This window comes from Pseudochaenichthys georgianus, chromosome 22, assembly GCF_902827115.2.
Source record: "Pseudochaenichthys georgianus chromosome 22, fPseGeo1.2, whole genome shotgun sequence".
NCBI classification, from domain to species: Eukaryota; Metazoa; Chordata; class Actinopteri; order Perciformes; family Channichthyidae; genus Pseudochaenichthys; species Pseudochaenichthys georgianus.
Window position 1 is genome coordinate 5135535 of NC_047524.1, and position 26750 is coordinate 5162284.

At 39.8% G+C, this 26750-nt stretch overlaps 1 protein-coding gene across 1 annotated transcript; it reads left to right on the forward strand.

Annotated features, from left to right (window-relative positions):
* The first annotated feature begins 1208 nt into the window (after positions 1–1208).
* On the forward strand, positions 1209–25881 carry slc39a8 (solute carrier family 39 member 8). Its single transcript, XM_034112252.2, has 8 exons — positions 1209–1764; positions 3808–3970; positions 8193–8362; positions 8454–8576; positions 9700–9870; positions 13146–13353; positions 18310–18494; positions 25478–25881. Exons 1-8 carry the CDS (start codon positions 1540–1542, stop codon positions 25622–25624), a joined length of 1392 nt encoding a protein of 463 aa, XP_033968143.1. The 5' UTR covers positions 1209–1539; the 3' UTR covers positions 25625–25881.
* The last annotated feature ends 869 nt before the right edge of the window (positions 25882–26750 follow it).

Below are 26750 nucleotides of genomic sequence, written 5' to 3' on the forward strand. Positions count from 1 at the left end.
CAATGTTCTACTTTTGCCGCCTCAACGGAGGCGTCAGCAAATCTGACAGTACAAGCGCTAGCCAATCAAACCGTCTGTATGTTGGGAGAGCCAGACCGCAGTTATTTCCCATGTCAAAAAATGGAGGAGAAAATGATCGTGGCGGTAGGGAATCACCCGGTACTATATGACCAGTCCCTCTTTACATACAGGGATACAAACCGGAGGAGCCAGGCATGGGGGGAGGGGGCAGAGACAGTGGGTGAAACTGGTAGGTTGTTGCCTGTTTTGGTGAGTTTGAATGGACAGCTAGCAAGCATAGACACAGTATATTTAGCAAGCATGGATGTAGCATGAATGCTTTGCTTTGTATGTCCGGGGCGGGACATTCATGTGATTGGTTGTTGGTCGCGTTGCTCGCGTTGACTCCCCAAGCTCAAGACACGCCCACCGCCAAGCGGCAACGCACGCCGCCGTGTGTAGGGGCCAAGTCCTCACTAAATTAGGAAAAGTCCTGAAATACTAAACAAAACAAATAATGTGAACCATTTGTTTAGATACGTTGAACATTGAATGGGGTCAAATTGACCCAAAGATAACAGGAGGGAACCCACTGTTTCTCAAAATGTTATCTAAGCAGGTATACTCCCTTAAAACCACAACACATGTTTGATAGTTTAAAACTTACATTACTTAATAGGGCGTGGTTTACAAACAACAACCTTCAATCTGAAAACACAAACAATTTATACTACAGTGCTACATTTTAAATGTGTAAAATCCATCAGTAAATTCATGGTTAACCAAATGTTTGCCATTGAATAAAGTAAACCCTGCTCTCTACTTCTACTCCCAGTTTTATTTTGCGGCTCTCTCGTGCAGTAACCATGATCTGCCTCCAGGGGGCGACACTGGCCTTTAATACCACCCTCACATGTCTCGTGTTTATACTTTTTTTCTTTCCAGCTGTTTCATAATTGAACTAACGGAGTCACAGCTGTACACCGAGTCACAGCCGTGTGTACTCTGCATGTCTCCTCCCAATTAATACTTTTGTGTTACCCTCTGCACACTCATCCACACCCACAGAACTACTTCCAAGCATGTGTGTGTGTGTGTGTGTGTGTGTGTGTGTGTGTGTGTGTGTGTGTGTGTGTGTGTGTGTGTGTGTGTGTGTGTGTGTGTGTGTGTGTGTGTGTGTGTGTGTGTGTGTGTGTGTGTGTGTGTGTGTGTGTGTGTGTGTCAGCACGTTGCATACCAAGTGAGAAAGTGAGCCACAAAAGAAGGCATTATGAGTGCACGCGGTCGGTCACCTCCATGTTTTTCCTGCATGGCTGTGCAGACTGATCTTTGAACCTGATCTCTGATAAATCACTCCGCGCACATCAGAGGAACTGCTTCTCCTAAAATAATGTAATCAGCGAGCAGGAAACGTAAAGGAGGAACCCTTTAAAGTCAGCCTCAGTGCCATGGATCTGTGGACCTCTGCTGGGACATCCTGAGTAAACGCAGCAGAAGGACTAGTTGTTTTACCTCAAGAAAACCCCTACAAACACAGAGATGTTTACTTTAACATGTTTTATCACGTGCATTTTGGTTTTTATACCGACGTGCCTCAGTAAAAAAGATGTTGGCCGGGATGGGAAGGTATTTCTGGAGAATATGTTACGGTATTATGGACAAAATAATTCAATTTCAACGGAAAATCTGGAGAATCTACTGCTTCTAATCTCAGACAGAAGAGCCGAGTTGATAACGGAAGGAAACCCGCTTGCAGGCGAAGAGGTGAGCGCAGAAACTATTTACATTTTATAAACAAATTAATGATCATTTACTAGAGAGTATTAAAGTTATTACATTGTTATGTAATAATATTAAAGGGAACTTTTTATGCTAGAAATTGCTCAAAAATGAACAACATAAGAAGAATGGCATGAAATACAAAGTTTATAACAAGTAATAATATCACCTAATCAAAATGGAATAACAATACTAGTTTAAACAAAGTGTAGTTAACACAAAACAAACTAAACTGGAAATGTATTTTATACTCTTTCTACATGTTCATATGTCTTATTTTTAAGGCCCTTCTAGGGAGAGGCATTATACAAAAGCTCTAAATAGTTTATATAATCTTTTCCATTTGATAATTGTTGTGCAATTCTTTATTTATTTTGCAGTTCTCCCCATCAAATAACGATTATCCTACTGTGTTGTGAAATGAACAGTGTGTTGACACAATTAGCAATTGGTAGGACATTGAGTTAATGAAATCAGCATTGTTATCATTGTTTCTGTTTAACGATGTGTGATTACTCAATAAATGATAAACTTGAGTAATCACCCATTGTTTAAAAAAAACAATCATGGCAACAATGCTGATGTAATCATCCTAATGATTTATGAATTGTCGATTACAACATAGGGATGCATAACAAAATGCAAGAGGAGTTTTATATATTTGGGTACATACAAAAAGTAGAAGTCAGTTACTAAAGTTTAGTTTTGAAATGTGTAAGTAAATATATAATAATTAAAACAAAGGTAGATTATCTGTGCATATAATTCGGACAACATCTTCTTTAAATGTATTTATCATCACATTTAAAACAAAAATATGAAGAATGCATATGAAAGAAGACGCAGAAACATTCAAAACAAATCAAGAAGGATTTTAGAGACAAAAGATGAAAACAATAAAATATGTACACAGGCTTCCAAAACTAAATCCAGTCGAAGCTTAATCTATAATGCACTTACAAAAACATGAACAAACAGTATACCACATTACTCAAGTGCAGTTTTAAATAATGATGAATAAATAATGTAAACGTGATGTAAACAAACACAAACTCCATTAACTGTGTGGATAATTATTTTTTGTATTTAACCAGATAAAAAGCATTGAAATAAAATCTCATTTACCATGCTGACCTGGCCAAGAAGGCAGCAACGTTTACACATTATAACACATAACACAGACATATAAAATACAGAGAACACAACTAAGAAAACAAAAGACGAAAAGCAGTCACTATTGTGCACATTAGGACAGTAAGAAAGGTGCACTACTTATTACTGCAAGAGCAGCTGGTGGTAAGGACTTCAGACAACTTCAATTTAAAACATGCTATTGAGACAAGTGCCGTCAGTTTTAGGCTAATATAATACAGCTGGCATCTACCACGAATAATCATTCTCAATATCAGAAATAAGAAGACTGATGCAAAACAAATGCACAATCAAATCAAAGCAGGAAGCATTTAAAGAGATACTTAAAAACCATGATAGATTATGTGTAATATATATCTGACAACACAAGGGAAATGTTTGTTCACAATTATTCTTCCACACTTGCCCTCGCTAACATTTCAGTAAATGAGCTAATGGATCATTTTAATGCAAATTAATTTAAATGTTATATGCAACACTAATATGGCCAGGATCTGTTGAATTTTCGGAATATTGGGTTGCAGATTAACATTTTCAAAAGGGGGGTTCGTTTAGCATGAAACACTTGAAATAACTAAAGGATCAGTTAAAAAAGAAAGTGAGGTCGAAGAAAACTATTTCTGCTAAACAGTTAGCAATGATTGAGAGTCGGACCCAAACATTTCAGATGTGTGTATCTCACACTGCACTGTAACTTTTAGTCATGTACCTTTTGTTTTATTATCTTTGCTTTTAAATGAGTGTTTTTAAATGCCATTTTATAATATGTTTCTTAATGTCTTTCATTTCTGTAAAGCACTTTGAATTGCCTAGTGTTGAAAGGTGCTATAATATAACTACACGTGCCTTGCCTAATGTCTGCTCTCTGTCCCTCAGTGTCAGTCTACAGAGCAGATTTTGTCTCACTTTGGCTTCAGCAATGAGAGCCAGCTGACGGTGGAGCATCTGGGGAGGATCTGCCCCGCGGTGCTGACCCAGGTCCTGCTGCCCTCCTGCCCCTACACCGGCTCCACGACGCCGCTGCCCCAAGACTACTCCGGTGAGCCGCTTCATCGCAATGTTTGTTTATCTGTGGAGACTCCAGCAGCTCAGATAATTCTCAGAGTTCATCAGGGTTTGTTGTAGAGACTTGGAAGTTTAACGTACAATATTTGTTTTTGTGCCACAAGAGGGCTCTTAATAAGAGCAATGACAACAGACAGTGTTACGCCAAATGGGATTACTTTGTTACGGAAGAGGATTAGGGCCACATGAAACATTTTTTTGGAGGAGAGAAAAGTCAGAATTCTGACTTTTTTCTCAGAACAAAAAACAATATATATTTTTTTCAAATCCTCCAAAAATGGTTTTCATGTGGCCCCAATCCTCTTCCGTACTTTATTGATCATAGTTCAGGATCTTTTTTTGCCAGGAGCAGAATGACCTGCAGAGCACTCCTCTTCAATAAAGTACTCATGCCTGTTAAGTCAAGCTGATAAAAACAATAAATAAAGATGTTTCCCTGGTGGACACTGGGTAAAGCAGCTACGAGTTAAAGGTTATAACGTTAGCTTAGCTTGTATCTTTAATAACTTAATATCCAGATCAAACTGGATAAAAAGTCAATTTATGTCCATAAGTCGACTTTTTAATCCAGTTTTATACCACATTTTGTACATTTGTTGCTTTTAAACTTAACTTAATTTTGAGTCTTCCGACATCTGGATATTAAGTTATTAAAGATACAAGCTAAGCTAACGTTATAACCTTTAACTTGTAGCTGCTTTACCCAGTGTCCACCAGGGAAACATCTTATTGTTTCTTTGATTATTTAATACAATATTAACAGTAAACAAAATCGTAGTGACCTTTTGAAAAGATTACCAATACTCTTTATAAAGAGGTGATACTGAAGGTAACTTTGTCTTAGAACAGTGACTTGACTTGGTAGCTTGAGACTTGATGGCTATTGTTGTACTTTTGTATTTTTACTCGACACATTGACACCTCCACCAAAGCCATCTCACAGTGTTAACCAAAGCAAAACATTATCAGAGTATCCACTCCTACATTTTATGGGTTCTTCCTTGGCCCATGTTTCATCCTGTCACTAAGTTTTTTGAAACCCGGCCGATAGTTTATCCAAAATGCTGCTGATAAACAAACTGTACCATAGATATAACTTCCATGGCGGAGGTAATTATGATAATATTATTACAGACCCAGCAATATTAAAGCAATAACATGTAGCTCCACCTTTACCAGCATTAAAGTGATGGACACATTAATACCTCAATCATTATAATACAATAATAAACATTATTCAAAAAAAATTGCCATTCTGCTTAACCACTACTTTCCGTACTCAAACACTATTGTATGCTGATAGCAGTACTACAGTTAATAAAGAGTTGAATGCAGAACTTTTACCTGTAACAGAGAACTCTTAACACTACTTTTACAAATAATACTTCGACCACCAAAGACAAAAATAATGCCTTCCATGCCAGTTAAATATTAGTTTTTTTTATAATATTATGCTATTCAAAATGGATTTATGTATCAATAATTATGCATATCAAATGTTCAACATGCACTTTTTTGTGTTTTATTAAAAAGAATAACTGGCTTAGTGACTGGTAATCTGTTTCAACGCCAATCAGAACGTTTTTAAATTGAAAGTATACCCTTTGTTTTAAGTAAATTATAATGGTAACTAAAAAGGCATTTGGGGGGTTCCTTTTGTGCGGATTTGAACCTTTTCTCAGGTCGTCACTTTTTATCATCTCCTTCTTATCTCTCTCCTCTCATGACTTTTAATAAACAAAAACCACAGTCATTTACTGTGAAGCTATGTAACGCTTAAACCAGTGGTTCTCAACTGGTCAAATTGGTCAGGCCACTTTTTACTTGGTCAATAAATCGCGACCCAACATTTTGAAGCACTCAAGTCTATTCAACAAAAAAACGTGCTGTACGCTTTTCAGCATACAATATTAATAAAAGTGAAGTACAGTGCGATATCCCTTATATCCCTTCACAGAGCTAAAGTATGCTTTTAAAAAAGGTTTAATGAGATGATGGAATCAAAGTTGAACTATATACACTGAACAAAAATATAAACGCAACACTTTTGTTTTTTCTCCCATTTTTCATGAGATGAACTCAAAGATCTAAAACATTTTCTATATACACAAAATAACCATTTCTCTCAAATATTGTTCAAAAATCTGTCATAGTGAGCACTTCTCCTTTGCCGAGATAATCCATCCCACCTCACAGGTGTGGCATATCAAGATGCTGATTAGAGAGCATGATCATTGCACAGGTGTGCCTTAGAATGGCCACAATAAAAGGCCACTCTGAAACGTGCATTTTTGCTTTATTGTGGGGGTAAAAATGCACGTTTCTGAGTGGCCTTTTATTGTGGCCATTGTGGCTCACTATCACAGACTTTTTCAGATTTGTGAACAATATTTGAGAGAAATGGTTATTTTGTGTATATAGAAAATGTTTTAGATCTTTGAGTTCATCTCATGAAAAATGGGAGCAAAAACAAAAGTGTTGCGTTTATATTTTTGTTCAGTGTAAAAAGACACACATGCTGAAAACGGGGGGGATTCTCCCCCAGGAGATTTTTAGAAATACTAACATAAACTATGCATTCTGGTACACTCTGAGAAGAAAATAAATAAATCTATGACTACCCGACATGTTAATAATATGTTATGCTATTGTTTGTTTTTCACTTTGTTCTGACATCTTGCTGCGAGAAGAGTAAAGAGGAGATAGTCTGTGTGACTTACTTTAAATTGTGGGTAAGGGTAGATAGCCCCCATTGTTCTGTGACCTGTCAATCATCAAACCGGTGGTCATATTTCATTATGTGTTCATTTTTATCTGAAGTTGTACCCATGGATGTATAAAGAATAGTTCTACCGCTAAATTATTCTCCGTGGGGACTTCCGGCAACAATCTTGATTCTGATTGGCCAGAAGACTCGAAAAAACATCAGCAAAGATATTTTATTGAGAAGATGATCACTACGTGACAGAAGTTTTCAAAACCGTTTATGGTCTCCGGTACTTCCAGTCCAACGCCGACTGCATGCACAGCGTTAGAAAATCGGGCCTTCAAAATAAAAGTTTGACTTTCCCCCCCCCATTTATTTTTATTTTTCTTCACTCACACATCCGCGACCCACTTTTGGGTCGCGACCCACCAGTTGAGAACCACTGGCTTAAACAATGTCCTGGACTGACTCAGAGCCGCTGACCGTCAAATGCTCCTCCTCCTCCTCCTCCTCCTCCTCCTCCTCCTCACTGCTGTTGACAGTTGCAACCATCTGTGACTGTTGTTCAGTCAGTGTGTTGATATTGATGCACGCTGTGAGCAGAATTTCTCCTCTGCAAATAAATAAAGAGTTCCTTCGTGTGCTAGAAATCCTTGGAAACACCTCCATCTTAATTTGGTGTTTTCAAGGTTTGAAAAGTGCTTAGATTCTTTATAAAAGGCAGAAACCCCCTACATTGAGGTTACTATTGCAATGCTCATTCAGGGCTTGCTCGTGCCACTGTTTCTGGGGTTTCAAAACAAGTCAGACTGGCCTAATAACATAGAGTTACTTATTGAAAGGCTTCTTTTTGGCAACTTTGGGCACTTATGGATAAGCATGCATCATGTTTAACACCACACACACACACACACACACACACACACACACACACACACACACACACACACACACACACACACACACACACACACACACACACACACACACACACACACACACACACACACACACACACACACACACACACACACACACACACACACACACACACTGATACCTATTGCAATGAAGGGCAACGCAATGACACAAACATACTGGCCAGTAGGAGCCATGGCTGCGCTGTTTTGTAGACTTTAATGAGCGTCTGTTTGCACTTTACGGTTTTGAGCATGCAGTCAGACCAGGTTTTCGCAATTTCTACAGCATCGATCAAATCATGTCATGCAGGGCACCGACTGGACCGTATGCAATATACAAGCCAGACATGAAGTACATCGGTCCAAGGGTTGGCAAGATAATCAAAACTCAGATACACACACCCCAAACATATATATACACACACAGAGACGTCTGTCAATATAGTATGTTATACTATGTGTTTTCCTTTAAATTGCCACCCTTCTTATACTGTATGTCCTTCACATGTTTGAAAATGCTTGAAAATAGCTGTTAAATAACTGTTGATCCATGATGTGTGCCCTGACAGTGTGGGGTTACGGGTTTCTGGCCGTCACTGTGATCAACCTGGCGTCTCTGCTCGGCCTCTTCCTGGTCCCCTTCACCAAGAAGCCATATTTCCCCAAACTGCTGACCTACTTTGTCGGCCTCGCCATCGGGACGCTCTTCTCCAACGCTGTGCTGCAGCTCATACCCGAGGTTAGTAACAGGTGGAACTAACACGATGTTTTTGTGATAATTAAAGGGAGATTATTGTGTGTGCCACTAACGTTTTTCTGTTAATCCACAGGCGCTTGGTTTTGATCCCAAATTGGATAACTATGTGGAGAACGCAGTTGGAATATTTGGAGGCTTTTATCTCCTGTTCGTTGTGGAGAAGGTATTGAAAATGGCTCTCAGGGTAGACGATGAGGTAAGATCACATCTGTGTCTCTGAAGTTGTTGTGTGTCTCTTCATTTTGTGTCAACACCTGATTTGTATGTGTCTCTTTGAGTGACATTTTGTAGGGCAGCGGGGGCAGCCAGGACTCTTTGGGCACATTCCCAAATTCATATCTCTTTTTTTCTTTACGCATGTGCCATGTCCTGGAGCAGACTTCTGATACACATTATTTTTCCTGTTGCTGATAATCCATCATTGTAATTTATTGCAGAGTGATATCCTGTTTTGCAGTTGTCCAATGTCCATTAAGTCATCTTGTGTATTAGCTCTATAGGATGCCACGTAATGACTACAGGGAGGAAATTACACTTGGAAGTCATGCATATATTTTAGATCACTTGCAGGGTCATGAAAACAAAAGTCAAACTTTGTGACCTTGTAAGATGTGGCACATACTCCTAACATTACCCTTCAACCAGGGGTGTTCTAACTTTTTGAAAGGGGACCAGATTAAATAATGTAAAAATAAGTTTAGCTAGCTGCCTCTCATCATATGGGTTATTTTAAAAGATTTACTAAGGTTCTTTCTTTAGCAGTTTAACAGTCCTTCAATCAATAGTTTAATAGCCTATCCTAGCATTTCCTGTACATATAAGGTTTGAAGAGGAATTGCTTCTTTGAAAACACCTTTTTAAAAAGGGACAATGAACGATAATCAACACTCAAACAAATGTACCACAACTTAGTCCGGCATCCTATAGTAATAAACACAAATGTAGGACATTAAGGAAACATAAAAAGCTTTTTCGTGAAAGTTGACAAAGTCAGTGAGATTTCAATTGTAGAATAAAGTTAAACAGTGTGAAAGTCACATTTTATAACAATTCGCTTCCACACATATTCACACATTCACAATGACATTCTTGAAAAAAGCTATATGTCAAACATTAAAGCTAAGACTCAGTTAGCTTAGCTTTGAATAAAACCTTGCAGTAGTAGGAACTTTTAATCTTCACTGTAAATACTTCATGTGTTGAAATGATGTGGTCTTTAAGTATTGCATTGCGGACAATCTTGAATGATCTCCTCAGCTTACTTTAAACCTATCTAATGTTGTTCCTCAGCTGACTTACTTTGTCTCTCTTGTCGTTAGCATGGCCACAGCCACTTCACTCCTGCTGATCCTCCTCAAGAAAACTTTCTCCAGAACGGGGATTTACCGGAGAAAAAGGACTCCATTGTTCTGACCAGCGTCAACACCATCGCCACCGACAAGAGCAACCCGAACGCTGAGCCTGTGAACACAAGCATGACGGCCTCTCAGGTACCAGATCAATAACGCACCTGCCTCATCTCACAGCTAAAGGACACATATAATGTGTAGAAGAAGAAGGAATACATGAAGTGTATCCCATAGGGGAAATTCAGATTCATTTAACATTTCTTATTGAGAAAATCTAAAAACAACTAGACCTATGTTATGGATTTATTAACACAGTTTTCCAACCCAAAAATGTTTCATTTGAATCTGGTCTCCTGCCTGCAAGAAGCCCTCATAAATGTACTTTTTATTGCATTTTAAGCCATATTTTACCAGACACTTTTTAGATCTTGGTGGATTTGTATCTCTATATCTTGATCTGATAAAGAATTGTAGGTTTAAGAATGTCAGAGAAACTAGCTGAGCAATCGTTAGCCTTTAGCTCACGGTAGTAATAATAATAATAATAATAATAATAATGCATTTTATTTATGGGCGCCTTTCAAAGCTCTCAAGGACACCTTACAGAGCATAATTAAAGAAGAGCACACAGTAATACAAGACTTAAAAAATACTTAAAAAACAGAGACTTAAAAACAACAATCAGTTTAGCAGAGATTAAGAAATGGAATACGCCAGGTACACTAGAAAGACAGATTTAAAGTGTTATACTGCTTTATTTACGAGTTTTAATTGTTTAGATCAGCAGTTTGTTTTGGAGAAGGGGAGATCTCGGTGGATCATTTTGCTTTAAAACTGACTGCAATGAAGTCAATGGAGGCTACCAAACTCCGTCCTCTGTTACTGTTTTTATTGAAAGGGCCACGCAGTTCAGATGGGGTTATTACACTCTTAATTCCCACCTCTTTGGCAATCAATCTCTTTCTGCATACATTGCAAACCAACCCTCACGGCTATCACCCTCAAACTCAATGATCTTTAGTCTAATGAGCAGCTACGTCTTATAATAAACGTGTCCAAACGGTGAGTGTTTCCTGACATCTTATCTTAGGTAATTAATAGAGATTTACTATCCACCTCTGTCCGCTGTCACAGATACACCTGACAGGAATGAATCATGGACTATAGATGCAGCACATGCATTAACACATCTTATCATTAGGTGTCCCTGTCCTTCACCTACAAAAGGGTCACTCAATGAGACAAGTAGCTCCTGAAAGAGTTGAAAGGGAACTCAGAAAGTACAAAGGGAACTATAAAGAGGAACAAAATGTGCAAAAAGAGACACAAAGCAAACACTGAAAGACTCACAATTACCACAAAGAGGTACGACTGAATTACAAAGAGACACACAATGTCTACATAGAGAACATGTGACTACAAAGACACACTAAACAACTACAAAGAGACAAAGAACAGCTATATAAGACACTAAAATGACTCCAAAGATAAACAAAATGGCAAAGATTTACAGAGATACAAAATAACTACTATTTATTAGTGTAAGTCTTGGTCTTGTCCATTAGTTCCAGCTTCGCAGTATTTTATCGAGCTGTTATCAGTGACAGGGGGGCGATTAGACTGCTGTTAATATTTAACACTGAAATCTCCCGTGTCATATGGAGGCTCTGAAGGATCAAAAACCTAAACAAACAGAAGTGCTGGTGGCACAGAGGGACGAAGGTTTTAGATCCTTCTCCTCTTGCTAAATGCAGGGATTGTCTGTCTGGAGCACAAAGACTCCTTGTTTGTCTCGCTGGCTGATAAAAGGACCGTCTTGTCGCCACAGAGTATTTTTAACCAAGACCCAGAACCTCTGTTTATGTCCGCTCATTCTCCGGTTTCACATAAAAAACACTGAGGCCATTATATTTGTCATCGAAGAGTTCCTTAGCAAATGCTGCACATTTATAAATATGTTTCCTGTAATGTCATTTATTGGTATCTGATACATTTTGTGAATCCAAGAGGGGGACACATTTACATTTTTGGCATTCATGATGATTAGCTCATTGGTACTCAACCTGGGGGTCAGGAGATCATTCCTGAGGGTCGCCAGAGAGAAAACATTGAATTAAACCAATAAATAAAATGGGATTTTGGAATGGAAATGGGCTTTCATAATACGTTGCATTTACTGTAATAATATTTACCAGAAAGCCAGCAATCTGAACCACTATAGCACCACCATGGGGTTTACTGGGAAATGTCTCCATAAATATTGGATGGATTCCCACTCAACTTTGAACAGACATTCATGTCCCACTTAGTAAAAGAACATTGTTTGCCATTGCATTGAGGTCCATTGTTTGACCTGGCCCACAAATCAATTCAGGTAAAGGTCGGACCGCCTGGTTGGAGCTGAATGAGTGAACTTTAATCAGTTAAAGGTGGGGTAGGTAATTTTGGAGAAACCAGCTCGAGTGCGCTAGAATTTGAAAATACACAACCGGAAGAAACCTGCCACTTCCTCACAGAGCCCCTCCTCCAACACACACGAACGCGCACATGACCAATGAGGGCGCGAGATAAGTTTGTGCACAGATGGAAGGCTGACAGGCAGGTAGGCCATCCAGTTACTTTAGCCGGGCCGGCTCAAATGATTGGTCGTGCTTTTTACAGTGCTACGGCTTCCACAGATGACATTTTGTTATGGATTTTTTGTCAAAGCACTTCAGATATTCATTGCTATCGGGATGTTAAGAGCATTCCATGGAATATAACAAAAACTGTATCTCGAGCCGGTTTCTCAAACCTACCTACCCCACCTTTAAAGGATGTCAGGTGTCTTGAAATACGTCTCCATTAGGCTACATTGCACGCCAACATTATTCTGCCATACATAGGTTTGTTGAATAGGCTGCATGTGAGTTTTACTTCAATAAACAGTTATTTTTGTTTATTGGGGTTATGTGCAGATGTTGCACGCCAAAAGGATAAACTTTGCACACTTAAGATCAACGATCTTTTACTTTTTTGGTTATTAAATGTCAAAAAAACACTTGGCTTTTCATATTTAGGTTCTTGTAAGTTCTTGAATATAAGCCTACCTGTAATAATGTCATCATAATGTATAACCTTACTTAACTAAATGCTGTGATGTCTAAGCAATAACAACCAACCAGTTTCATAAGAATAACACAACAAATTAAGAGACACTTCTAAAATAACAGTGGAAGATCTGTGAGTTTCGTTGGGACATGAAGTAAAACTTGATAATATCCTTACATTTGTGGAGGATTTGAGCTGTATTTTCACCATAGATATTGTTGTTTGTCTTTGTGGCTCCCTAAATTGACATTTGTTTGCATGTCACTCTTCTTCTCTAAATTCAAATGATAGTCGTGTGTTTTTAACCTGATTTATTCCTCTTGCAGGACATCCAGGTATCAGGCGTGATGTGCCACTGGCTGCGAGGAACTCGTGTCTCCAGCATCAAGACGGTGGCGTGGATGATCACTCTGAGCGACGCGGTGCACAACTTCATCGACGGCCTGGCTATCGGCGCCTCGTTCACCGTGTCCATCCTGGCGGGCTTCAGTACGTCCACCGCCATCGTGTGCGAGGAGTTCCCCCACGAGCTCGGTAAGGATGTTATCCTGTTCATATTACGCCAGGGTAATATTACTCCAACACAGAATTCAAATGTCTAATTCTGGTGGAGATCCCAAACTTACTGAAGCTCCAAGGCAGGGGTGTCCAAATCTTTTTCATCGAGGGCCACATACAGACAAATATACGAAGGGCTGGGCCACTCAGAGGTATATTGTCTGATAAGTTCAGTTATAAGTTAGCAAAATCAATCAAATATAGGTCAATGATGCTTGATACTTAAAAATGCCTTAAAAAAAAAACAGCCTACATCACAGCTGTCCATTTATTTTGTTACAAAAAGTGTTCAGCTCAAAACAGAAGCCTCAGACTGATTATAATAAGGGGAATAGGAAGGCAAGGCAAGGCAAGTTTATTTATATAGCCCCTTTCAGCACCAGGCAATTCAAGGTGCTTTACAAAAATGAAAGACATTCAGATAAAGGCATTTAAAAACAGTAAAAGATAATAAAAGAAACATTAAAACAAAAACAAAAAAAAGAAAAACATTAAGAGAAAATACATGGATAAAAGTTACAGCGCAGTCTAAGATATGAATAGTTCAATTAAAATCAGCGACAAACAGAAAAGTCTTCAGCCTGGATTTAAAAGTAGTCAGAGTTGCAGCGGACCTGCAGGTTTCTGGGACTTTGTTCCAGATATTTGGAGCATAATAACTGAACGCTGCTTTACCATGTTTAGTTCTGACTCTGGGGACAGAAAGCTGACCAGTCCCTGAAGACCTGAGAGATCTGGATGGTTCATAATTTAGCAGGAGGTCAGAAATGTAATTTGGGCCTAAACCATTCAGTGCTTTATAAACCAGCAGCAGTATTTTGAAATCTATTCTTTGACACACAGGAAGCCAGTGTAAAGACTTCAGAACTGGAGTGATGTGATCCACTTTCTTAGCGGCGTTCTGAATCAGCTGCAGTTTTCTAATAGATTTTTTAGTGAGACCTGTGAAGACACCATTGCAGTAGTCGAGTCTACTGAAGATAAAAGCATGGACAAGTTTTTCCAAATCCTGCTGTGACATTAGTCTTTTAATCCTAGATATATTCTTTAGGTGATAGTAGGCTGATTTAGTAACTGTTTTAATGTGACTGTTGAAACTCAGGTCAGAGTCCATGACTACACCTAGATTTCTGGCTTTATCTGTTGTTTTGAACATTGCAGACTGAAGCTCAGCGCTCACTTTTATACGTTCTGACTTTGCTCTAAAAACCATTACCTCAGTTTTATCTTTGTTTAATTGGAGAAAGTTCTGACACATCCAGTCATTGATTTGTTCAATGCACTTACTCAGTGTTTGAATTGGAGCATAGTCTCCTGGTGAAATTGTCATGTAGATTTGTGTGTCATCTGCATAGCTATGGTAACTTATTTTGTTGTTCTTCATTATCTGAGCCAGTGGTAGCATGTAGATGTTAAAGAGAAGAGGCCCCAAGATGGAGCCTTGAGGAACCCCACATGTCATATTTGTCAACTCAGATGTGTATGTACCTATAGAAACAAAGTTGTTTCTGTCATTTAAGTAGGATTCAAACCAATTTTAGAACTGTTTCCGAAAGTCCCACCCATCTTTCCAGTCGGTCTAGTAATATGCTGTGGTCAACAGTGTCAAACGCAGCACTGAGATCTAATAATACTAACACTGAAGTTCTGCCACTGTCTGTGTTTAAGTGGATGTCATTAAAGACCTTTACAAGAGTAGTCTGAGTGCTGTGGTTTGGACGAAAGCCTGACTGGAACACATCGAAACAGTTATTTAAATGCAAGAAATTACTCAACTGTTGAAAAACCACTTTTTCAATGTTCTTACCTAGAAATGGGAGGTTTGATATGGGCCTGTAATTGTTCATTACTGAAGCATCTAGATTATTCTTTTTTAAGAGCGGTTGAATGACCGCAGTTTTCAGGGCCTGTGGAAAAATACCTGAGTGAAGAGATTTGTTTACTATATGAAGTAGATCTGAGGCCATGCAAGGCAAAACATCTTTGAAAAATCCTGTTGGAATAATATCAAGGCAGCAGGAGGAGGATTTCAGAAGTTGTATAATGTCCTCTAGGTTTTTATCATTAATCTGATGGAATTGTGTCATGATGTCTGAATTGATGTTAAGTGGACACAGAGACAACACATTTGCTGTTCCTGATGCAGAGGCACTGACTGCTTGTCTGATTTTCTGAATTTTGTCAGTGAAAAAGGAGGCAAAATCATTGCACGCCCTGGTGGATAGAAATTCAGAGGCTACTGACACTGGGGGGTTAGTTAGTCTGTCGACGGTAGCAAACAAGGCACGTGCGTTGTTTTTGTTTTTGGTAATGATGTCAGAGAAGAACGATTGTCGTGCGTTTTTCAATTCCAAATCATAAAGGCCAAGTCTCTCTTTATAGATTTCAAAGTGAACCTGGAGATTTGTTTTTCGCCACCTGCGTTCAGCTTTTCGACATTCTCTTTTTTCTGTTTTCACGGTCATGGGCTTTCTCCATGGAGATATTTTCTTCCCAGACACTTCCCTTACCTTAGTTGGAGCAATGGCATCTATAACATTTTTAATTTTTGAATTAAAATGATCTACTAGCTCATTTACTGAGATGTTAGCAGGGGCAAGTGTGGAAGAAAAATTCTGAGTAAACATTTCCCTAGTATTTTCAGTTAAATATCGCTTTGTGGTTACCTCTTTTTGAACATTTTTGTGAACAGAAATAGAGCTCTCAAAGAAAACACAGGAATGGTCAGAGAGTGCAACATCAGTCACCACAACCTTAGAGATATTCAGACCCTTTGAGATAATTAAGTCCAGAGTGTGCCCCTTATTGTGCGTGGGCTCCGTCACATGCTGAGTCAGTCCATAGCTATCAAGAACACAAAACAGTTCTTTTGCCCCTCTGTCCTGGGGGTTGTCAACATGGATGTTAAAATCACCAACAATGACGAGACGGTCAAAGTCAATACACACTATAGACAGCAGTTCAGTAAAGTCATCAAAAAAGCTTGCACAGTATTTGGGTGGCCTATAGATATTTAGGAACAGAGCTCGAGAGGAGCATTTCAGCTGAAGGGCCACATATTCAAAAGAATCAAAGTTTCCATACGATGTCTTCCTGCATTGAAGGGAATCATTGAACAGAACTCCAACCCCTTTCTTATGCATTCTTTCCTGACTCATAAAACTAAAGTTGGGAGGGGTTGAGTCGATAAGAACAGCTGCACTGTTATTTTGTTCAATCCAAGTTTCTGTTAAAAACATAAAATCGAGATTGTGCTCAGTGATAAAATCATTGATTAAAAATGTTTTTCCTGACATTTAATAAAGCTAGTTTAAGTTTGTTAAACACACTATCAGTCAGGTTTTTTGTAACAAGCTGTGGCTGACATGGAATCACTGCTAAATTAGATAAACTCACACAAACGTTTGAGCACTTCCTGTATCTAAGATGATTCACCGCTCTTAATCTATTACCTATCAACACAGATATCGGCAAAGCTATAGGCAGGCAGGGCCCCGGCATGTCCTGGAAAGAGTTGAGTGCCATACGCCCTTGAGCCTGGACCCATCACATATCAGTAAGAGTTTGTTGCGTTTTGTACACACACATCCTTATCAGGAGACGGGGGAGATGGTGCGGGGGTAAAGGACATGCTGCCAGGGGGGGAGGTGGCTGACGTAGGCGCGGCGATGAAGACGGGGGAGATGGTGCGCGTCTCTGCGGTGATTTTGGTGGGCGTCGTTGAGGAGCGGGGGTAAAGGACATGCTGCCAGCCCTGCGTATCGCCTTAGTTTGGTCTTTGAAATCCAGGAAGGAATCGGTGCCAGCCCTCTGTATCTCCTTCATGTGTTCAACGATCTCCAGGATGGTGGGCGAGGGTGAAAGGGTGAACGGAGTATCCTCAAAGGGGGGTGACGGGCGGTGGGGACTCCTCCGTGTGTGGAGACTCCTCCGTGTGTCTCATATGTCTCCCATAATCAGAACATTTCTCAGGCGGGTGCAGTGATAATTCTTCAGGGTTTTCTGAGCGATGTGTTGTGTCTTTCTCCTGTTTTGAGGAAGGGTTTATTTCAAGCTTGTTATGCAAATAAATTATCAATTTACAAAATGTTTCCAACTTTAATTGACTGAATTTATTTGAAAAGTTGACTTATTACTTACATGAATACTACTGTGTACTATATGTGTACATATATATTGAAGAAGTACAATATAAGTTTCATTTGTGGCACATATTCCATTATACTTTTCGAATTTGCTGACGGCCGATTCCAAATGGGCCGCGGGCCGCATTTGGCCTCCGGGCCGTAGTTTGGACACCCCTGCTCGAAGGGATGAGAAAATAGAATTCTCGTAATCCATTTTTTGGAAAGTCTCAAGGTTTTAACATATTAATCACAATGCCAAGCTGGAATAGTTTTCAGTACAACAAATCATTCTGTGAAACAGGGTCTTATCAAACAAACAACAGGAAAACTGGATTTCAGCGGATTAAAAGCAGATTATGTCTTTTCACACAAAGGAAAAGGACTATTAGTGAATGTATGATCTCTATTGACCTCTACTGACACAATGCAGCATTGCACCAAAATCACCAAAATCTTCTATGTGTTTTCAACTTCAAACATTTAATAAACTAAAAATAGAAATGTAATCCAATACAACTTTCATTATTGTAACCAATGTATTACAAAACCGTCTAATTTATGTCTGAAATTCCTCCCCTTTTAATGTAAATATGCTGGACAAGACTACAAATCAAACACTATTGTATTGCATTGCATGTCATTGTACAGATGTTTTCAGAGAGATTTCAAGAGATGAGCAAACTGGATGCATTAAGGCGGTGAAGAAATATGTAGAGATGATCTGAATTAAAAGTCTTATCAGTTCAAATGTGTTTGTGTTGTGCAGAAATGTCCATAACAACCCTGTGTTTTGTTCCGTCTGCAGGTGACTTTGTGATCCTGCTGAACGCTGGTATGACCGTCCCACAGGCCATTTTCTTCAACATGCTGTCTGCGGTGTCGTGTTACATCGGGCTCGGGTTCGGCATCTTGCTCGGGAGCAACTTTGCCCCCAATGCAATCTTTGCCATCGCGGGAGGAATGTTTCTGTACATTGCTCTGGCAGACATGGTGAGTCACATGATCCCACGTGAGGTCACTCCACACCTGCAGACTGCAGCTCGGTTTTTGCATTTTTACATATACACATTTTTTTATGGTGTTATTTAGAGCTACTTTATATGTCTGTTTTTGTCAACAGGTCACATTTAAAGCCAAGACTAACAGTCTATTAGTCCATCTCGCCCCCCCTCTATGTGCTGCCCAATGCCCTTCCATCCTTACTAGTTATTTTAAGCATCTATAGTTGATATTTTCTGATATTAACCATGTATCAAATGCAGTGGCGAGCCGTCAGGGCCCTCTAGGCCCTCTGATTAAAAAAATGTAATATATTTTTTTAGTTATATTTTTCATTAGTTTTACCAAAATAACTAGATTTAATTGTATTCAAAATAACATTTGTAAAGAAATAAATCCTTCGAATCTGCCTATTCAGTTTCTGTTGGAATGTGAAGGGTTAAATGAAAGAAGCTCGTCTCTGCGAGTTACTGTGAAGAGAGGAGCTGTTGGACGTCCAGGCGGTCCAGCTATGAATTCACAGAGGGCCCAGCTATATTAACTGAACGAGAGAGTAATGTCAAATGACAGTACAATTGACAAATCATATCTTCCCTCTAAATGGGTGGATGTTATTATCGCGGACTTTATGACAAGTTCCGCCAGCTGTGAAATGTTCTTGTTTCCATAGCAACAACAACTTCCTGTCAGCAGCGTTTACTCGCCTTCAAAATAAAAGCATGCCAAATTACACTTAAGACATACAACTGCAACGTAACAAACACAATGCAATATCCTTTTCAAATTCAAAGAACACTGTAGCGGCGATCGCTCATCAAAACAAAGCCACTCATGGAGGTTAGCAGCCAGAGTTCCCAACGCGTGTTGTGGTGAAGGATGAGGTCCACCATGACGTAATTTGTAATGCTTTATTTCTTTATAAAATGTTAAAAGGTTCTTTTAGGCCTATCTAAAATCTTGGTTAACATATCACAATCACGCACACTGTCAACACGGTTGAAAAACGTGTGGCTTCCTCTCTAACCTCTCATCCCCACTGATCACCTGTGCCCACATATATCTTGATTACCTCCCGTGCTCCCAGGTGCGCAGATTAGATGACGCGTTCACACACACACACACAAATTGGCTCCAACACACCGGCCCCTAATTGTGACTGTATAATAAAGTGACAATTACACCAAAACACTAGTGGAGTCAATTATTAATAAAGAGCACGAGTGTCTCAGTCCATACTGTCAGTCAAAAAGGGTCCCAAAAAAGGAAAAAGTAATCCGAACATAGGGATCTATGTCAGTTATTCATTCAGCTTCCTGGAGAAGGCAGATCTTGGTGACTGGTCATTCCAGTATACTGCATTTTGTCTGGACTTTAACAGACTGCACCAGTCCATGTGCGTCAGGAAAAGTCTGCAGTATTTTCCCTAGCAACCAAGATCCACGGGGAGCAGTAGAGTCTGCAATGATGACGATGTCTCCTGTGACGAAACTCCTCTTCTCCTTTGTCCACCGTTGACGTTCCTGTAACAGTGGCAAGTACTCCCGGATCCATCTGCGCCAAAAGAGATCTGCCAGGAACTGACCTTGCTTCCAACGTTGTTTGGTGTACAGGTCGCCTCTCTCAAACAGTCCAGGAGGTAGAGCAGGTTTTCCTTTCTGACCATACGAATGATCCTCTCCCATACTCCTTATCATGTGGTTTGTTGTAGTCTGTCCATCCTTGACAATGATGGCGTTCACTGTCGCCTCACCTTTGACCTCTGTGTCTTCCAGTTGCTGTTCAGGCACTCTTTCTGCATAGCCCTTTTGTATGACAGCGCCCAGAAAGTTGACATACTCCTCGTTCAATGTTGCATTTTTCTTGACTTTCCTTTTAAGACACAGAGCCCTTTGCTCAGCAACATGACGATTGTTTGGCATTGAAACTTTCTCTTCTCTGAAAGGTAGTTTCAGACTGTAATGTCCATCAGTGAGGTTGGCGGAACTTTTCATGATTTCCAAAATCTTAACATCTTCTCTGGACATTTCTGGCTGTTCGTCAACTGATCTCTCATTGAAGTCGTGGTTGTATTGCTTCACCAGCATTTCCTCCAAGCTGGTCAATGATATGTGATTGACTGCAATGGTGGGACAGCTGTTTACAATTTGGCGGTCTCCTCTCAGCAGTCCATTGACAACCCACCCTAGCAGGGTTCTGACAGCATAAGGTCCATCATCATTGCTGTTCACCACCTCCCATGGTTCCATGAGTTTTGAGACATTAGCTCCAATTAGCAGCTCCACGTCAGCGTCAATGACAGGAAGTTTCACAGAGTTTAAGTGGGGCCATGCACTTAACTCTTCCTGTTTTGGAATGTTGTCACGAGTCACAGGCATTACAGTTTGTGTGAACACATCAGGTAGCTCATAGTAATTGTTACTGTTGAGTGCAGCCACCTCCAACCCAGAAATGATGTGACTACCCACAAGCTTTTCCTGATTCATTGTTCTCAACAGGAATTTGGATTTTCTTCCTGTCATCTTAAGCTCCCTCATCAGTCGCTCTGAGCAAAAGGTGGCCGTGCTACCAGGATCTAGGAAGGCATAAGTGTGTATCACTGTGCTGCCGTTTGTAGCCTTGATCTGAATGGGCACAATGGGCAAGGCACACTCCTGTCCTCCAGCCCCAATATGGCCACATGTTTTGGTAGAAACTTTGTGATCCTCTGTTGATGTTTCGTGCTGTATGTCCTCTGATGAGACTTCCTTTCTCTGTGAATGGATGTGGAGGATAGTGGGATGTTTTAAATCACACACTTGGCAGTACAGGCGGCTGCGGCAGTCCTTACTCATGTGTCCAACAGCTAAACAACCAAAACAAGCACCCTTTTCTTTCAGAAAACTAATTTTCTCTGTGTGCATCATCCTCTCCATTTTGTAGCATGTCTCCAACTTGTGATCCTCTTCACACAGCAGACAAGATATCCTTCTTGGCCTATACGGTAGGCTATTCTCCTTTTGCTTTTCAGGTGCAGTTCCACGATTGACAGCTTCAACAGAAGTAGCAAAACTGCTTCCTTTCTGGCGGCTGCGAGGCTGGGATATGTTGTTTCCACTTATGTATTTTGGTGAAGAGATGGACGTGTCTTGAATGTTTCCAAACAGTGGATCAGAGGCAATAGATACTTGTCGCTCAACAAACTTGACAATATCGCTGAAACTTGCTTGACGATGTTGCCTCTCCTGTAGCTCGTAAGCAAGGTTTCTCCATCTTTCCCTCATTTTATAGGGCAACTTTAAGATAATCGCCCGCATGTTAGTTGGCATATTCATCTCTGACATGTAGCTTATGTCCTCCATGGCATTGCAGCAAACACGGAGAAACAAAGAAAAAGCTTGCAAAGCTTTAGCATCCTCTGCTTTCACTGGTGTCCATCCAAGCGCTTGCTCCATGTATGCAGTGGCTATTATTTGTTGATTTCCAAAGCGTTCTCTCAAAAGTGTCTTTGCTCTTTGGTATCCCCTGTCGGGTGGCATGTGTTGACAGCTTTTAACCAGTTCTTTGGGTTGTCCCTTGGTGTATTGTTCCAAAAAGTATAGGCAATCAACATTGGTAGCAGTCTTTGCTTCCACTCCATGTTCAAATGCTCGTATGAATGCACTATACTCCAAAGGATCTCCATCAAAGGTTGGTATTTCTCTTGGTGGCAGTGACAATGTTAACTGTTGCTGCACCAACAGAGCTGTGATATCATTTTGCCTTTGCATGATGTTGATAATGTTGCCTTGATTCACGTTACTTTGCACTGAACCCGTATGTTGGTTGGTTTCCTGCACCAAATGTGTGTCAAGATCATGAGTGACTTGTGTGGCAGAGAATGTCTGCTGACATACTTGAGATGACGTGGGATTGAGTTCATCGGCTTTAGATCCATTTCCTTCTGGTATTGTTGTGGCTGTGAATGCCTCCATTGGCAATAGAGTGTTACTGCCACCTGCTGGTGGATGATGCAACTGCTGGTTTGAATCTTTGGGGCGCGCACCCATTGACAGAGCAAAGTTCTTATCCTCTTCTGTAGGATTATGGTACTGCAAGTTTGCATCGTTGTGCAGAGTCTCCACTGACACTACCGCTCTGTTGCCCCCTTTTGGTGAGGGGTTGAACTGACCTTCTGAACCTTGTGGGATGAATTCTGTAGCAGAGGGTCTAAGAGAGAGTTTCCTTTTGGCTCTGTCTAGATATGAATTCATTCCATTTGAATCAGCCCTTGAGCTTTGAACCTCAGATCCTCTGTACCTGAGCACATTGGCCTTTGCTGTATAGGCAGCAATTCCACTTTGCAATTCAAGCCACTCCTTGCGTTGTCTGATCTGCTCCTCTTCACACTCCAGTGCATGTTTTTCTTTGAGGATAGCCGCCATAGCACTGAGAGCAGCCGCTTCAGCCTCCGCCTTGATACATGCAGACGAGATGGATGACATGTTGGACCTGTGGCTGGAGCGACCAGCTGATGTGCACGTTCTTCCGGTTACATTAGAAACGCTGTCATTTGGACAGATATCATCAATTACCACAGTTTTGGTTGCAGCATTGACATTTACCACATCATCATCATTTGAATGTGTAAATTGCTCCTTTGTAGTTTGCAACCACCTTTTCATTGTATTCATCATTTCTCGATTGCCGTGCATTCGTGTTTCAAACCATTCATTTTGTTTTATAACTTCATCCTCTGGTATTAATGGTTTCAGGGACTCATGCAACTCATTTAATTCGATAATTGTTTTCACAAAAATGTCACACATGGATTCCACCTCAGACACATTTTGGCTTGAAAGTATCAATTGTTCAACATCCTTTGTTAATTTATGCAGTTTCTTTATCCTTGAATTCCTTTCATGTTGAATTGAAGTTATTTTTAATTCCAATGCTTTAACAGTGAGTTGAGGCTGTCTTTTACCGAGCCCACTCCCTGTATCACTTTGAGTGGCAGGCGCTTTAGGCCGACTCCCCTCTTGGCTCATTTTGACAGTAACGCAGCAGCTGCGTGAGGTTTTATTTTAGAATTGTCGCAGGATTTACCTTTACCCTGATATGAGAAGGTCTTTCACAGCTTGCAACAATTCTTAACGATCCTACCGTGGTTCCTCGTGGCTTTCACCGCGTTCACATGTCAGCAATCATCTGGAGCTGTGTGGGAACGCAGCAGCTCCTTCTTCCGTCCAAGATCCTCCGATTCATTCATTGGAGCCTGTTTTTCAACAAATGTAGCGGCGATCGCTCATCAAAACAAAGCCACTCATGGAGGTTAGCAGCCAGAGTTCCCAACGCGTGTTGTGGTGAAGGATGAGGTCCACCATGACGTAATTTGTAATGCTTTATTTCTTTATAAAATGTTAAAAGGTTCTTTTAGGCCTATCTAAAATCTTGGTTAACATATCACAATCACGCACACTGTCAACACGGTCAACACGGTTGAAAAACGTGTGTCTTCCTCTCTAACCTCTCATCCCCACTGATCACCTGTGCCCACATATATCTTGATTACCTCCCGTGCTCCCAGGTGCGCAGATTAGATGACGCGTTCACACACACACACACACAAATTGGCTCCAACAAACACAAATTGGGTTATTTACAGGTGTTGTTTTGTGTGGTAGAGGGTCGCTTTCATTGATGCGTTTTGCACCCCGTGCTGTTGTTTTGATATTCCGCTGAAGTATACGCTGTGACGTAATAACTCGAGGGAAGGGGTGCGGGTCAGAGGGCCTAGGTATAAAAATCACGGCTCGCCACTGATCAAATGCATGCATGTCAAATGTGCTGCTTGATTGGCAGTCTCTCTCAGCTTAACACAGTGTTTTAGTGACTTTTGTGTTATAGTTTTGTGGAAATATCAGCAGAAATATTGGACTTTCTATCATAGTGTCTGGCCAATGTGATTTCAACTTTCCAGGGCAATAAAATAGGCTTATAGATCAATGTTGTGTTTACAATTTGTTATGCTGACCCCAAGTGGCCAAGGAAAAGGCTCAGCAATGCTCAGTGTTAGAGTTCTTAAAAAGAATAAAAACATAGATTTATAAAATTAAAGTGTTAATATAAAAGAAATTGAAAAATAGGTTTGTTCTTAACTTGTTAAGTAGCGTGACACCATCAAAGGTATTTTTACGGTAACAGTGAACACAGAGGAATAACTCCTAGCAGGATAAATGTATTCTTAGTGTCTTTTGATTGGATTCTTTGAAAAATGTCATAAAAACATGACCTCTTGTTGTAGGCCGAACCTGCAATTTGTAACCTGTTAAGCCCCAAGGACCCCTCTATTGGCTCTAGCGGTTAAAAAGAGATGTCAATCATCAAAATCGACCAAGGGGGGCCAGAGATAGGTCAAATCCACCCAAATGACCCCAGAAGTGTTTTTTCTTTGCTAAACCTCTCTAAAAAGGTCAAATTTCACTTGTTTTGCATCAATCTTGATACAGGGTACTTATTATATGTTATAGTTTGGATTCCTAAAGCTTTTAGTCCCATCATTCAAGGGTGGTTTTCACTATAAGTAAAATGTACACAATAATTTTTTTTTTTTTACTATGTTCAATCTGAATTGACTTTAAAATAAAAAAAATCTATATTGATTCTGACTTTTCTACATCCAACTCACAGGTTTATCATTGCTTAGAGAAAAAAGATTATTAATGTACCCCTTTTTAGAAGTAAAGTTATGGTCATTTGTTCTGGGAATGTCATTTTCGAGCCTGAGACCTGAAAAACAGGTTCGGGGCTTAACAGGTTAAACCAGTTTTGTCCTCACACTGTAATAGATATATCAGATGTTAAAAACATCCATGTTTCTTTCCCCTTTTATTCATGTCAACAAATTAATAATTCTAGGCACACAAATCCCACTTCCTGTTTTTATATTATTACCTCCCATTATATGATCAATAAGGCTATGGTCATTTCTGATATCTGATTTCGTTTTTTCGCCTCAGTTTCCGGAGATGGAGAAAATTTCACGGGAACAGAAGGGGACTTCCAACAAGATCATCTTCTTCATCATCCAGAACGTGGGGCTGCTGAGCGGCTTCACCATCATCCTGCTCATCACCATGTACGCAGGGGAAATCAACCTGGGCTAGAGAGAGACTAAGGAATAAAAACTGGAAAGAAAAAATTCAATAAATAATGTGCTGCTTCTATTTCTGCTCACTCGGCTGGGCAGGAAAGTAAATGTTTTTTACGAACAAAACCAAAATGGAAAAAAAAAGCTTTTATATCTTTTGAAGTAAGTGGAACATTAGCTCCATCAAAAGGGAAATATGTACAATCATTATGTATGAACTCTAGTCAAATTGTGTATTTTTGAGGAGACAATAAATTATTTTTTTAGTCTTCATATGGCGTACAATAATTGTGTTTATTGTTTCTCATGGCTGTAGTGTTTGACCTCCGAGTTGGTTCTTTTTCCTGTAAGATTTTAAAATAAAGTTAGTATTTCTACGTCAAAAAATCTCCTATATGTTTCCATAGGCTCCAAGTATTAACCTGGTCGCTCTACATCAAAGGTTGCCTTTTCATGCAATTTATTTTAAATGAAAATAAATGTGTCCGCCTTCAGGGTTGTATTGCTTTGACAGTTTCTCTCAGTGGCTCTTTGATAACTGCAATAATATCTAACATGAAACGCCACAAATACAAAAGTTAATTAAAACATTTGACCTATGTTACCCCACTCTATGTATTCTGTAAACATGTTTACCTTTACATTGTTATGTATGACACCCATTTAATGTTGTAATAATAGCAACTTAATCTTACTTATATTTACTTTTAAATATTGTGTGGGTTTAGGTAGACCTGCAACTAATGTTTTATTTATCTACTAATTATTTGTAAGGCTAATTATTTGATCAGTTCAGAAAATGTTGAAAAATATTCATCCTTGTGACCAGTTGAGAAACACTGTTGTGGATAGTCATTAGCCATCTCTTTTAGCAAGAGTTTCTTTAGTTAAATCCAATAAATACTTTCCTATTTATGTAATGCCAACAACATAGTATGATCCTTAAATATAGTAAGGCAAACATAGCACCAGTGTCAATCAATTATTTAAAGTCACTCCATAAATGGCTGGGATTCGGTAACGTGTTGTAATTATATTTGCATCTCTTTTATAAAAACTAAATTATACAATCAGCTGGTCTGCAAGCCGCAGCCAATCCACAGGAAAGGAAGTGGTACAAGCTGCGTTCAATTGACACCGCA

Coding starts and splice junctions, on each gene's coding strand:
- slc39a8 (XM_034112252.2), top strand. CDS start 1,540: ATGTTTACTTTAACATGTTTTATCACGTGCATTTTGGTTTTTATACCG. Junction 3,971..8,192: donor GCTGCCCCAAGACTACTCCG/GTGAGCCGCTTC, acceptor GTGCCCTGACAG/TGTGGGGTTACGGGTTTCTG. Junction 13,354..18,309: donor GGAGTTCCCCCACGAGCTCG/GTAAGGATGTTA, acceptor TTCCGTCTGCAG/GTGACTTTGTGATCCTGCTG.